Genomic DNA, 15,257 nt, shown 5'->3' with positions numbered 1-15,257 from the left:
AACGCCTTGGCCCACTGATTTCCTACCTCTGTGTTTTCCACATGTTTAAGAGCTCAGTTCAAACACCAGGCCCACCAACTTCTGGAGAGGCATGGCAGAGCTCAGTTCTGATTTGGGTGTCTGCTTCAAACAGAGATTTTCCAAAGGATATCCTGTAGGAGATAAATCATTTCATTAGGCCAGGTTCACTTTTCAAACCAGGAAGCAGAGTGCCTGCCGTGTAGGAAAAGTCAGATAAAGTTGTTATGGCTGTGCTCAGAGCTCTTGTAAATATTGCTGTCAGTGTCTTTTATACAGGTTGCATCAAGATTGTGTTTAAACATTGACAGGTTAATTACATGTTTTAAAGCTATGTTTATTGAGAGCTGATAGGAAAGCTGCAAAATGAGTCCTTTACGTATCACAATGACATTTTTTTCCCTCAAATGTCTCCCCTAGTTGATTACTCCTCATGCCATCCGTGTGCAGACCCCTCCTCGGCACATCCCTGGTGTTGTAGAAGTCACACTGTCCTACAAATCCAAACAGTTCTGCAAAGGGACGCCAGGAAGATTCATTTACACAGGTGAGAACAGAACTGCCTTGACCCTGTGGGTCTTTTACTTTATCTTGTGTAGCGCGTATTTTATTTTTAAATCTAGCTTCTGTTAAGACCCTCTTTCTTTCTTCATTTCACCATATGTACGACCCAATGAGTTACTTTTATTATTATTTAAGAATTCATCTGGGTGTCCCTGTTGAATGACAGGACTAGTAGAAATAATAGGTTGGATATCTAAAGAAGCAGCACGGGAAATAATGGAAAGGGCAAGGAGCGCTAGAGAATCCTGAGTCGGGATGCTAAGCTGCCGTGTGGAAGTTCGTTTGCTTGATGGAGTAGGGATGTACTTTATAATCAAGTACAGCGTTCTTCTAGCCTGCCCATGGCGTTTGTATTAAAGACAATTGGTAGTTGTCATATTTAATTCTGGGTTGGTGCTTTATTCCCCCTCCAAAAATAGCCTTGGCACATGGGCCTGCCTTGCTGTAAGTAGCTAGGATTAGACGGTGAATGTGGATCCCCTCCCATCAGTGAGAGAGAACCAGGCAGGCAGGCAGTGAAAATGCATCAAGTGCACAGTCTGAGTGCCCACGGTGTACTTTAAGAGATTCTCAGGTTGCAATGTACAACAGGGATCTTTTTATAATTCAGATTCTGAGTCAGTAGCTCTTGGTAGGACCTGAGACTGCGCCTTGCTAGCCAGCGGGCCAAGTGAGGCTGATGATCCTGGTCCAAGACCCAGGCCAGAGTGGTGAGGCTCTAGGCCCTCTGCTTAGGAGTGGTCATCTTGCGGGGGGTGGCTCCAGGAACTGGTCCTATGCTTCCTTCTTCATTCAATAAAGAACCACAAGGCCAGTTGAAGTAGAGTGTAAGTTGCTTTCACACAAAGAGACTCCTGAGCAGTGAAGGGATAACTCTGTTAACGCATCCTAATTACAACATACAATTAAATGGACAGATTGTATTTTGCTATGACATTTTACCTCAAAGCAGGTTTCCTTTTTTGTTTAAATACTAGGAACAAAATGAACCAGGCTTCTTCGTGTCTCTCTCTCAAAATTATAAAAACAATTAATGCATCCTGACCCTTGGAAATGCCTCCCAGCCCTTTAAACAAAATGCAGGTTTGGTGCCTGCTTGACGATTAGTTTTAGTTAATTGAAAATTATAGGATTGACCCAAGAGGAAAATTTTGTTTGCACTCCAATCACTTTTACAAATTAAGGAAAATTACCACAATTTTGTTTAGCTAAGGTTTCACACTGAGTTCAAGAAATTAGCTCAGCCATCCCAACAAAGTCAGCACTTTGTTAGTGAGCGCTTGAAAAAATAATAGTCTATCTGGAGTTTTGTGGTGTATACAAACGAAGCATAGAGAAAGCTATGATGCTTTATAGAAGTAGGCCAAGTGTTTTTAATTAGGCTCATTGGTTCAGCGTAAGTTTTGAAGAACAATCAAACTAGCAGATTAGCTGTTTCTTTTAAAGCTAGGATTTCTTGCCATTCATTTTTCCCATGAGAACTTCCACATAGCACTATTTTTTTTTTTATTTTTTACAAGCCTCATTATAGGCCTGCAGGAAAAGGACCAATTGAAACTTCTGATACTGTAACATTCCCCACCATCATTCCGATGGGTGGGAGTTTTTCACAATGTTCTTCACTGAACTCAGTGTTCTGGAACATATTACAGAACCACAGAGGCCAAATGTTTTCTCTGAGGAGTTTGGACTCTGTTTTTGGCCAAAAACATTTAGGCCTTGCTGGCTGCTTATTTACTCTGCTATTAAGAACAAGAAAAGGAGAAGAAAAAGAAGAAGAAAATGGTTGTGTGGTGGGAGGTACGGCAGGCAGTCAGGCATGATTCCGCTTGGGTGACAACATCCCAGCCCCATTAATGGTTCCAGTTTGTGGTCAGGTCTCATTTAGAAGAAATTATTTTTAATCAGTGTTCAACAAAATATCCCCTTGAGCCACCTGGCCATAAACGTTTTTAAAAAATCATCCCCACTAAATTACTTAAGTCCTCAATAGAAAATAGCTAGGTACCCATCATTATTTGGAATGGTTTTTTTTGTTTGTTTTAACCATTAAAAGAAGTTGCCATCAGTTAAAGAAATCACGTCTTGGAAAAGCTATATCATACGGGAATTAAGACCAGAGATCAAAGTGGCCGATTTGCAAGTCAGCAAAGTAGTTAAGGATCAGATGGATAAATACCTTGTGCATATGCACCTGTGTAAGTGTGTGGGAAATTTAAACTATGAAGAAAGACTTCTGCTGATTTTGCCTCAAACTGTGGGCAAGAGACAAGAACATGCAGTTTTTTAAGTTTTCTAAGAGTCTTATCTCTCCCTATATTGGAAAAATAAAATTTTGAAGAAACTAGTACAAAAACTTCCTCCTGATATGGTAAGCTGTTAACAGATGTTGTGACATTCTAACAACAGGAAAATCTCTGCTAACTGACCTACACATGTGCCTCTTGATCATTGGCGTTAAATGCCCACATCAAGCAACTGTCACTTGTCCCTGACTGGTGCTGCTGGCCCCTGTGATTTACTCAGTTTACCTCTCTGCTTGTCATCTCTTCCTGGGGAAGGCAGAGATGGGTCATAAAACCTCCCTGTCTTTATACCCAAACAACCCCTCAGGTCACTGCAGCCCTCTTCTTCTGTCCATCCACAGAAGCTCCCATGTCATTTTTTTTCCACATCCACTGTGCTTCACAATGTGAGGCTTCGTTTTCTGGATGGGCTGAGCCAACCCTCTTGTTTCTTAGCGGAATGTCACTTGGAATATTTCCCTTTAAAAAAAAAAAGGAACTAATCTAGGACTGAAAAATAACAACCCAAACTAAGGCACTGTTGCTGTTTTCTGAGTGTGCCTGCGTTTTGGTGTGTGTATGTGGAAGTCTCTAAAAATCCATAATCATAAAAAAAAAAAAAAAAGACCGAGATGGGAACAGCATGGTCTAATCTATGCAAATAAAGTCAGACTTTTTGGGGAGGGAGGAAAGAATTTGACTAAACACAGATTGCCTGCAAGCTGGCTCCGCTTACAAGGACTGTGAACTCCGCTCTCCATCCCTGATTGGTTCTTCAGAACAGGGACACAGGAGATCTTCAGCACACCAGATGCACGGGTCTCTGGGTTTGCCCAATCGAAGGGAGAGAGCAAAGTGCATCCCAACTTGATCAGAACAGAACAGCTCAGTAGTACTTGCCAGATCTTATTTATTGTGTCTGGTTATTCTTATGTAAATGCAGGGCAAGGCTGACTTTAAATTTTACATGTTTTCTAATAGAAGGAAACAAAAACTCCCTCTGCTGACGGGACTGTTTGCAAACCCTCGAATGGTGAGTCAGGTCAGTTAGTCCAGCAGGAAGTAAATCCCCCATAAACCCACACTGCCATGGAGAGGGGCCTTCCCAGTACCTCTGGACTTCTCAAAGCTCGTTTTCCCGCAGTTGTTCCATCTTTAAGTGACATGGATCTTTTAGAATTGTAGTCTCTCCTGCTAAACTTCAGGTAACTTTGGAAGCTGCTAAAAGACTCTTAGCTTTTAGTTGCTTCTTCAAAGTTTTTAGAATTGGTTTTCCAGATAAGAAGTGGCCAAATCCTAATGCAGTTTTCACTTCATTCCAGTTACTTCTCCATTGGAGAGGCTACTATTTTAGGGGAAAATATGCCTGAATAAATCGGCCAGGGGGATAATGTTTGACTGGCTTGAGTGTGAATGGAGAGCCCTGTATGGCCTGCTCCCCAGAAAACTGCTGAAAGCTACAAGGAATGATCACTTAACAGCTCAGAAGTTGGGTTAGGTCACTTAAGGAATTTCTCCCACCAGGCTCTTTCATTCTAAACATTTCTCACCAACACCCTGTCCCTGCGGAAGGACTAACCCAAAGACCTGCGTCTAAGTCTCAGTATTCACTTTAAAATAAAAATGTGTTCCCTTTGCATCTCTTGATCAGGATTATAGCTTTGCTTGTACCAGGGACCATTCTGGCCTGATACACACTGTGGAACTTGGTAACATGTACCAAGTCTTTCAAGTTTTTTTCTTTCTCCCATTCCTCTTGTTTACTCTCTCTTCCCTTTCCCTTCCTTTTCCCCCACCCTTCCCTCTCTTTTCCTTCTTTTCTTCAATTCATCCTTTCCTCCCTTACTCCCAAGGAGACAATACAACATAGTGATGGAGGGCTTGGGTTCAAGAGATGATGGGTGTACATCAAACTTTCATCTGTGCCACTTCCTGGAGAGGTTATTCTTAGGACATCATATGGCTTCGAACTATAGTCCCCTCATCTTTAAAGGGGAATAGTATTTACTGGGGTTGTTTTTAGTATCAGAAAGTGTATATAAAACACCTATCATATGCTAGCATAAACACCTAGCCAGATGTTAGTAGTTTCCATTAATAAATGATGCCCATTGTAATCATCATTCTCTCATTTGTTACTGAGTCCTGACCATGCTGTGAATATTTAACATGTATTCTTTATCGTCATTATCATTTCCTAGAGGTCTAAGAAATGTCCTTTAGGGTTTTTAGTAACAAAACTGTAGGTATCAGTAAATTAAAGAAACAAGTAGCACCAGTCAGCTACAAATAAAAAGAGCAAAGTATGAAGAAGGTACCAAGAAAAAGAGATTTATAAATATGAATACAAGCATACCTCAAAGCTATTGTGGTTTCAGTTCCAGACCACTGCAATAAAGCAAATATTGCAATAAAGCAAGTCAAATGAGATTTTTGGTTTCCCAGTGCACATAAAAGTTATGTTTACACTATACTCTATTCTGTTAACTGTGCAATAACCTTGTCTTAAAAAAAGAATGCACGTACCTTAATTTAAAAAAAATCATCTGAGCTTTTAGCAGGTTGTAATCTTTTTGATGGAGAATCTTGCCTTGATGTTGATGGCTGCTAACTGATCAGGGTGGTGGTTGCTGAAGGTTGGGGTGGCTGTGGCAATTTCTTTAAAATGAACTGATGAAGTTTGCTGCATTGCTTGACTCTTCCTTCCATGAACCATTTCTCTGTAGCATGCAATACTGTTTGATAGTGTTTTACCTACCGTAAAACTGGAATCAGTCCTCTCAAACCCTGCTGGCTGCTTTATAACTAAGTTTATAGAATATTCTAAATCCTATGTTGTCATTTCAATAATCTTTACAGCATCTTCACCAGGACTAGATTCCATCTCAAGAAACCACTTTCTTTGCTTATCAGTAACAAGCAACTTCTCATCTGTGTAGCTTTTATCATGAGATGCAGCCATTCAGTCACATCCTTAGACTCCACTTATAGTTCTAGTCCTCTAATTCCACCACATCTACAGTTACTTCCTCCACTGAAGGCTTAAACCCCTCAAAGTCATCCATGAGGGTTGGAATGAACTTCTTCTAAACACCTGTTTATGTTGATATTTTGACCTCTTCCCATGAATCATGAATGTTCTTAATGGTATCTCGAATGGTGAATCCTTTCCAGAGTGGTTCCAATTTACTTTGTCCAGATCCATCAGAGAAATCTCTACCTATGGGAGCTATAGCATTAGAAAATGTATTTCTTAAATAATAAGATTTGAAAGTTGAAATTACTCCTTGAAGCATGAGTGGCAGAATGGATGTTGTGTGAGCAGGCATGAAAACAACATTGATCTAATTGTCCATCTCCATCAGAGCTCTTGGGTGACCAGGTACATTGTCAATGAGCAGTAATATTTTGAATGACACATTTTTTTCTCAGCAGTAGGTCTTAATGGTGGACTTAAAACATTCATTAAACCATGTTGTAAACATATGTGCTGCCATCCAGTCTTTGTTGTTCCATTTCTAGAGCACAGGCAGAATGAATTTAGCATAATTCTTAAGAGCCCTGCGATTTTCAAAATGGTAAATAAGCATTGACTTCAACTTAAATTCACCAGCTACATTAACTCCTTACAAGAGGATCAGCCTGTCCTTTGAAACTTTGAAGCCAGGCATTGACTTCTCCTCTCTACCTATGAAAGTCCTAGATGATATCTTATAATTCTCTTTTGACCTAGATTGGCAATCTGTTATTTAATTTAGCCACCTTCAGGAATTAATTTAGCTAGATCTGGAGTACTTGCTCCAGCTTCTGCATCAGCACTTGCTGCTTCACTTTCCACTTGATGTTATGGAGATGGCTTCTTTCCTTTGACCCCGTGAACCAACCTCTGATAGCTTCAAACTTCTTGCTGCAGCTTCCTCACCTCCCTCAGCCTTCACAGAATTGAAGAGAGTTAGGGTCTTGCCCTGGATTAAACTTTAATTTAAGGGAATGCTGTGGCTGGTTTGATTTTCTATTCAGACCACTACAACTTTCCCATAGCAGTAATAAGGCTGTTTTGCTTTCTTGTCATTCATGAGTTCCCTGGAGTAGCACTTCTAAGAACTTTTCCTTTGCATTCACCACTTGGATAACTGGCCAAGAGGCTTAGCTTTTGGCCTACTTCAGTTTTCAGCATGCCTTCCTCACAAAGCTTAATCATTTCTAGCTTTTGATCCAAAGTGAGAGATGTGTGACTCTTTCTTTTAATTGAACACTTAAAGACCATTGTAGGGTCATTAATTGACCTAATTCCATTATTGTTGTGTCTCAGGGAATAGAGAGGCCTGTGGAAAGGGAGAGAGAGATGGAGAAATGGCAGGTTGGTAGAGCAGTCAGAACACGTACACCATTTATTGATTAATTTCACTATCTTATATGGGTGCAATTCGTGGCACCCCAAAACAATAGTGACATCAAAGATCTCTGGTTACAGTTCATCATTACAAATACAATAATAAGAAAAAGGTTGAAATATTGTGAGAATTACCAAAATGTGACACAGAGATATGAAGTGAGCAAATGCTATTGGAAAACATGGTGCCAATAGACTTGCTAGATGCAGGGTTGCCGCAAAGCTTCAATTTTTAAAAAAACACAGTATCTGCAAGGTGCAATAAAGTGAAGCATAATAAAATGAGGTATGCCTGTATAACAATTTTGATAAAACAAGTACTTTTTCAGGAATGGCCTCAAACAGTAAATATTTTAATCAGGCAGCCCTGATGTATAAACTTCTCTGGTATTGATTTTTTAAGGAACAACACATGCTTGTTCTCTTGTTTCCATCTCAAACTTCAGACCCTCCTTTGGAGGCTATAGTAACACAGGTACAGTCTATCACCAGGCCTTTCAAATGTGTTTAGATTATAATCAGCTTTAACTGCAGGTTCAAGAGATTTCAGGCCAGAAGTCTCTGTTTCTAGTTGGAACCCTCCTTGACAAATGAAGGCTGCCACCCTGGAGATGAACAAAGTTGTCAGTTTTAGGGGAGCAGTGTGGAGTTTGCACCTAATAAGTCTCAAGTTCTTTAGCCTCTTATACTAATTCATTGCCAGATTAAGCTTCCAAAAAGCCACTTTCATAACATTGCCCTGCAGTGCAAGCTTTCCTGTTTGCTCACTGTATGTAAGATGCAGCCCCAACCCCTTTGCGGGGTGTCCCCAGTTTGCTGTGCCCTGTCAGCCCCAGTCTCCTCAGGAGGTCTCAAGATCACTTCTTATTTAACAGCTTTGGATATGGTGATTTCCCACTGAGATCCAGTTCAAACTCTGTTCTCCCTCTGAAGTGTTCTCTTGACAGAGTACTGGTCTGAGAACAAGAAGGCCTGGTGGTCCAAGCTCTGCTGTAAAGTAGATCGGAGATATAGGATGAGTTGCTTCCATGCTTCACACTCCACTCTCTTCATTGTAAAATGAGCCATTGGCCTAGGTGACTTTGGCATTCCCTATGGCTCATCTTGATTGACTAAGAGTCTCCGTCCTTGGATCTCTTTTGTTGCCTGTGCTCAGACCGTTCATTCATCATTCATTTCCTTATGCCATTTGCTTTCTTATTCTGTTCTCAGACATACCACAAAAAATCCAGACTCCATGAAGAGTTACCCTTCCCTGATCTTATACTATTTTGTACACTGTTGAAGGAACTTGACTCAGTATCTTACTTGCAACAGGTGTTCTCTAAAATTGATTGACATATTGCCCAGGATCAATGGGTCCTCATTGATTTTTGTGCTCTGAATGACATGGAATGTAAATAAGAGCTGTTAATTAAGAATCTATCCCTTTTCACTTGAAGTTTTACATGAGGAGAACATAGTAGTTGAGGTTTCTGATAAAGAAAAAATGGGGTTGGATCTATATTTTAAATGCTGTTCATTTTCTCACCTGTAAAATGGGGTGTTTTATATTATAGTATCTACATCTAAGAAATAAAGGGATCTGTGTATGTATATAATGAAATCCTGCTATGTGAGTATCTCTTGAACTAAACAAAAAGAATCAGAAAATGGGAATGTTCCTTTTGAAAATTCGAAGAATTGATCATTAGAGCATATTTTGGTTGGTCCTGAATATGTACTAGTTTTCATCATGATCAGAGAATGGTTTCTTTCTAGGCATTAGAGTAGGAATCAAAAGGCCTGGGTTCTAATTCTGATTTCGTTACCTTTTTTTTCTTACTTCATTCACTCATCTCACAAATATTTGTGGATTGCCTGTTCTATTCTAGGCAATGTTCTAAACCAGTTCTAGGCAATGTTTTACAACAATGTTGAGCAAAACCAGGCACAGTCCCTGTTCTCATTACTCTAAGAGGGAATATGGATGTTTCTAAGTTTGCTATTTCAAACCTGGTAAGTGCCCAGAAAGACAGGAACAGAACTGCAGACAAGCATATAATAAAGGAACCACAACAGGTCAGTTAGAGATAGTTCCCTCAGGAAAAAATGTATGAGCTGAGTATTGTGAAGGATGAGTAAAAGTTCAACTGGCAATTATCGAAGAGCAGGGGTAGGTTGGGGTTGGGAAAGAGAATGAGTGTTCTGGCAAAGAGAAGCATGTAAGAAGGCACTGTGAGTGGGAGCAAATGCAGCATCTTGGAAGGCCCTAAATATTCTAGTGGGGCTGAAAAATCAAGAGAAGAGTGGTGAAAGAGAGGCTGGAAAAGTGGGCGGGGAAGCCTATGCAAAGTCTTGTAAGTCATGAGGAAGAGTTCAGTTGTCATTTTAAGAGCAATGGGCAGTCTCTGAAGTGTCCGAAATGACAGGTGGACATGACTAGATTTGCATTTTGAAAAAGAAAAGCCTCTGGCTGGCTGGAGTGCAGGAAACCAGAATGGCTGTCAGGATATCATTAGTCATTGCAGTAGTCTAGGAAAGAGAGTTGGTGACTTTGATTTGGGTTGTAATGAGTGGAAATGAAATAAAACAAGACAGTTTGAGGTGTTTAAGAGGAAAAGGGTAGGACCTGGAGATGAGTTGGATGTGGGGTTGAAGGAGACAGAGGACATAAGGCTACCTGGAGTCTTGCTTCCTCAGCTTAATGGATGGGAGCTGTTCCTCCTCTGGGCCTCCCAAGGGTCTAGTGAGTATCAGTGAAAGAATGGGCATGAAAATGCTCTGCAAAGGGTAATGCCCTACACATATACTGACGGGCCGGAGCAAGCTCAGGGAGGACTGGGGAAAGGAAGGCAAGAATGTGTTTTCTTTTGTATCAGATTGTTTTCATTTAAGATTCAGCTGAAAGAGGGCTGTGTAATGAACACTTGACTAGCAGTTCTGCCTTAGCAGTGTCCTAATTGGAAAAGACTCAAGAAGAAAGAAAAATTAACAGGCTGCTCCTGTTCACATGTCTTGAACATTTATTCCAAACGAGCCATTTACACACCAAGAAAAGAATTCAGGGCAAAAATTATATTATTCTTTTTGCTTTGTGATCCAAAGGGTAGGTCCAAGTCTCTCCTCTTCTACCAAAGGGAGTTGTATCGCAAAACGTGAATGCTCTTCATCTCCTGTGTGCTGATGTGATCCATGATCCTGAGCTCACTGGCATTTGTAAAGCTAAACACTGTTGGTGCCGTAACAGGGACAACAGCAGCAAGAATCACTGAAAGTACCCATTGTACTTCTGTGACATCTATAAAATGAAAGCCATTTCTGCAAAGAATGAAGCTGGTCTGAAGGAAGCATATTATTTTGCATATTTTATGTACATACTTCCCAAGAAATATGACCTTTATTTCCTATTTGGAGTGGAGTGTAATCAGGACTTGAGTAGCTAGTGTAACAGGATCATTAAAAGGGATATTTTCACTGACATTAGAGGTCTAAATGGCCACTAGGCCTTATATACAACCTTGCCTTTTTCCTGTCTACTCAGAGTTAATAAGTGATAAGGCTGGAGAGGGATAAATCACAGAAATCCCTGTCCAAAGAAAACATATTGACTACAGCCAAGCAAATACAGACTATAACCAACGGTCCCATTCATCATTCATGTAATAGGGATATAAAGTATTTCCTACCAATGAAACTGTATAGAAGGAAACGCAGATAAGCTTCCCCAATCTAAGGCATGTGATTTGGTTATTAAAGGACATGAACTATTTGTCACATAGCTTTAATCTTTAAGATGTGTTGCCACTTCTGAACTATAAATTTCTGGTCAGGGATTAGAAAGCTATTAACAGTAAAGGTAGGAACTGAGCTTTATATGTATTCTTGCCAACGTAATACAATACTATAAAGTCTTGAACCTCTAATCTATTTAGTATGATAGAACATGATTTGGTTTTCAAAGCCAATAAACTATTTGAAGGTTTTCAGGGCTTTTGTTTTTGTTTTTTTACTTAGGATCATGATAAGTTAACTCTCCAGTTTTTTTTTTTTAACTATATATATTGAAACTTTCTCTAATATCCTGTGGGGTGGGGGGCACTAAATCAAATTTCTTTCTTTTTCCCCTTTCTTAGGATTTATTGGAAATGTTTGATGGAGGGTGTTTCCTATTTTGTTTGCCCATGTCTGCAGTGGTGTGAATGGCGGTCTTTCGGTTCATTGTTAACTATGTAACATGGTCCCCACTAAAGTACTGAAACTTGTTTTTGTTATTGCAAAGTAATGTATGCTGATTTTGGATAATTTGGGAAGTCCCAAATAGAAAATAATTAGATAATATTAATATTGCCCACATTTCCATCAGGTTTTTAAGCACTCAAAAAATGTTAGCTTTTATCATCATTTTTAATGGCATGTATCTTCCCTTTTCCTATGCATGTTATCTGCCTCATTACCAAATAGGGGTGGTGCCTTATATAATATTATATAATTTGCTTTTCCACTTAGCAATATATCATAAATAGCAGGGCATTATGAATTTAAAGCAATTTTTAGTCTTCGAAAATCATTTCATGTCTCAGCAGACCCTTATAGTGAGACACATCTTTATCTTCTTGTTAAAGCATAGGTACATTGAGTTTGAGTTCTTTTCTCTTTTTGTTAATGAAAAACCTCCAGCAGTACAGGTCGATGTCGTGTATCCTCCCTCTTTGGAGGCCACATGTCTTGGTATTCATCAGCCATCCCCAACCAAGCGAGTATATGCAGCTCTGAGGGCCTCACACCTCAGGGGGCCTGGTGTCTCAGAGATGGGTCCGGCTCCCGCAAATACTTTCAGCTACAGTGTGGAGCTCTTTGTTCTCAACCTGAAACACCTCTGGTGGGGCTTCAGCGAAGTCCACACATATCCTCCCTACCTTGTGAAGCACTATTTTGCATAATAAAAATGGGAGCTCATCTAACATGTTTAACATATCTGAAACTTACTCAAATCCAAAATTATAACAGTGGGTAGGAAATTTAAGTTCTGCAACCATCCTGCCCAGGACAGCAGCATTTCCTGCTAGAGTCTAAACTCCTGTTCTCTCTTCTCTTTACCCGTTTTCCACTCCAGTGGGCTTCTACCAGCCTTTCTTCACTTTCATCCTATTTTCCCTCCTGTCCCTCACTTTTTTTTCACAATTTTGTTTCAGTCTTCTTCCTCTCTGTGTCCCTGAAAGGTAAAACATTTTCCCCCCGAGAATCTGTGTTAGGCCCATTTTAAAGGTAAGAAAACTGAGAAAGGTGAAGTGACTTCTCCAGGACTATGTTGTTAATAACTGGAGGAGCCAGGATTTGAATTCTGGCCTGCCCTGCAGGAAACTTCCCAGGGGGCTGCTTTAGCTTTTGTGATTCCTCCAGTTAGACTGTTGGTGATGGGAGAGCGTGGGTTTTGCTAGGGCACGTGAGGTCTAGCAGGACCCGGAGTTTTGCATGCTTTCACCAAACCATATCATCATGAACATAATGCATGCTCATATAGAAATTTTAAAAACAGAAAAGTATGAAGATAGCCATTATCCCATCCCTCAGAAATAATTTATTAATATTTTGTAGTCTTTCTTCTATTTTTCTTTGTGTAGTCTTTATGTTTTTATCACAGTGAATCACAATGTTTCTATAACTTTGCACCCTACTTTGTAATTAAAACTGAAAATAAACAAATTCAATTCTTCCTAAAAAAATTTTAGTGGGTATATAATTGTCTGTTTTATGATAGCACCATAATTTACTCATTCCCTCATTGTTGGATAGCTGCATCTTCTCTTTCATAAAACTTGCAACATCATATATACCAGAGTAGAGCATGCTCTTAAATATAATGTGTTCTCCCATTTTCGTGATGAAAACTTTCAAGTTTTAGGACCAAGTTAACCATGTACCTATTTATAGATGCCAATGAATTATCAAATGTCTACTTAACAATTTTTCACATATTAATTTAGTAACATATACATATTTAAAATCACATGTATAATTTATAGTGTTTAGAAATGTAACTTTTCCACTTTTAGGGTTCACACTTTTATTCAAACTCTTTACAGCTATCTTTGTAATCATGTTTTTTTTTTGTCAAAACCAGAGCCATTTTGAATTCATCATATTCTCTTCTAATAAAGTTGTTTGAGATACAGCTTTGTAAAATTCCATGCATGATGCTTTCACTTATGGCTTACCCTAAGCCATAAGTAACCATTTGCTATTTTTAAGTCTCCCAACATAAACACATCACCAGTGTTTTTAAAACTGATCTTTAAAAGGCTTGTTTTGAGGAACATTTACAGTGGTAAAAAAAAGGCTGTTCTATGAAAAACTGCTAAATTTATGTCAATGTTCTATCTTCCTCTTTTTGTTTGGACTAACTTTTTCAGATGACCTATGTAAGCACTCCCAAACCACCACCATCACTTCTGGTAGCTTCATGCCCAAATAGTACTTAGTTTAAAAAATGTAATTGGGAAATCACCTTGTCATAAGAGAGTCTTTAAAATTTCTCAAATATATAACAAGGGAACTATTCTTTGAGAGGAATATTTTCTCCATATGTTTCAGCACTTTGATAAATCTTTCCTGTAGGAGTGTCATATGCCATATGGGGTTCTTGAGATGAATTGAATACAGTACCATATATTTTTGACTTGACTAATGTATGCTCACCCTCTTAAGTGCACCTCATATTATTCAAGGCACTGAAAGTGCAGGTGGAAACCATCCTTTTAAAGTCAGGCTGGAAAATTTCTGCCAAATCTCTTAATGGTGAAGCGGTAGACAGAGGCTGGGACTCCCTAAATTGTGGGCAGAAACAACAATAAAAGAGCAGACTTCCCTTCTATCCGCTGCTCTTTAGCCTCTAAAGGTAACTGCCAATCTTTTTCCTGCTAATGTTAACTGTTGTTCACTTCTTGACACCCTAGGTGGAAGGCCTGAGCTTCTGGGCAGAGACACCTGGGAATCAATCTCATGTTTAGCATCAGGAGGTCCAAACTCCCAGTTAATGTGGAGTTAATTTAGGTCTTTGTTTAATGCCAAAAATACATTCACATGTAAATGTCTGCACAGAATAAGGCCTTCCCAGGCATTCTGCATGTGTACATTTTTTCCTTTTAATGTGAACTGATTTTTAAAATGCTCACTGATGCCAGGCCCACTATTTGAGGTTATTGGGAGGTTTGGGTGGAGGCAGGTTTCTCTGGAGAATCTGTTCTGACCGAGCAGTAGGTCTTGTACGTCTCCAATTTCTTCAAGACTAGAAAAATGAAACAGTTGCACTTGTTAGCTCAGAAGACATAGGAGGCTCATCTAAAGATGTGGAAATTTTGCTTAATAAAGTTAATGTCAAAGCTAAAAAACTATTGTGACTTGTCAGAAAGTTTAAGTGTCAGGGGCCAAAGTACAGGCTTGACTACTGAGCCTCTGCTGTGTCATCTTTATCTTAGGTTGGTGTAATTAAGTCCTTTACTCACAGGCTTGATCAAGTCTTTCCTGTTCAGTTCTTTTTTGTGAACCTGTGAGGTGAAGAGTAGGTGTTTTGGCCTCATTTTCAAGTGTAAAAAATGAGGTTTAGAGGGAGGTGAAGTGGTTCATTTAAAGTCATATGGGTTACTTAGTGATGGGACTGGTATCAGATCTATGATACTCCAAATAGTTGATTATACTTTATGGTATCTCATATTTTTACATCTATGAATTGGACTTAAACTATCCACCTTTTAAGTTTTCTATGGACAGAATTCACTGCAGTGAACAAGGGTTTGAACTGCATGGGTTCACTTATTTGCAGATTTTTTTCAGTAAATACATTGGAAAGTTTTTTTGAGATCTGACACAATTTGAAAAAACTCTTACTTTATTGTGAGGATATAATATGTAATTATATATAACATATACAATATGTCTTAACAGACTGTTTATTTTATTTTTAAGTCTTCCATTAACAGTAGTCATGAGTAGTTATGTCTTGGGGAAGTCAAAAGCTG

The 15,257-nt window shown here is 39.2% G+C and overlaps 1 protein-coding gene across 12 annotated transcripts in view; it reads left to right on the top strand.

The window, feature by feature from the left end:
• The window catches only part of EBF1 (EBF transcription factor 1), a 372,669-nt gene that overhangs the window by 294,342 nt on the left and 63,070 nt on the right, over positions 1-15,257 (top strand). For all 12 annotated transcript variants that reach the window (XM_017681188.3, XM_017681195.3, XM_017681196.3 and 9 more), the window contains one exon: positions 439-565. In XM_017681188.3, coding sequence (XP_017536677.1) covers positions 439-565 — 127 coding nt within the window. The remainder of the gene's footprint in view (positions 1-438; positions 566-15,257) is intronic.

Source organism: Manis javanica, chromosome 1 (genome assembly GCF_040802235.1).
Source record: "Manis javanica isolate MJ-LG chromosome 1, MJ_LKY, whole genome shotgun sequence".
Taxonomy (NCBI): domain Eukaryota; kingdom Metazoa; phylum Chordata; class Mammalia; order Pholidota; family Manidae; genus Manis; species Manis javanica.
This window is presented reverse-complemented; position numbering and strand designations above follow the sequence as displayed.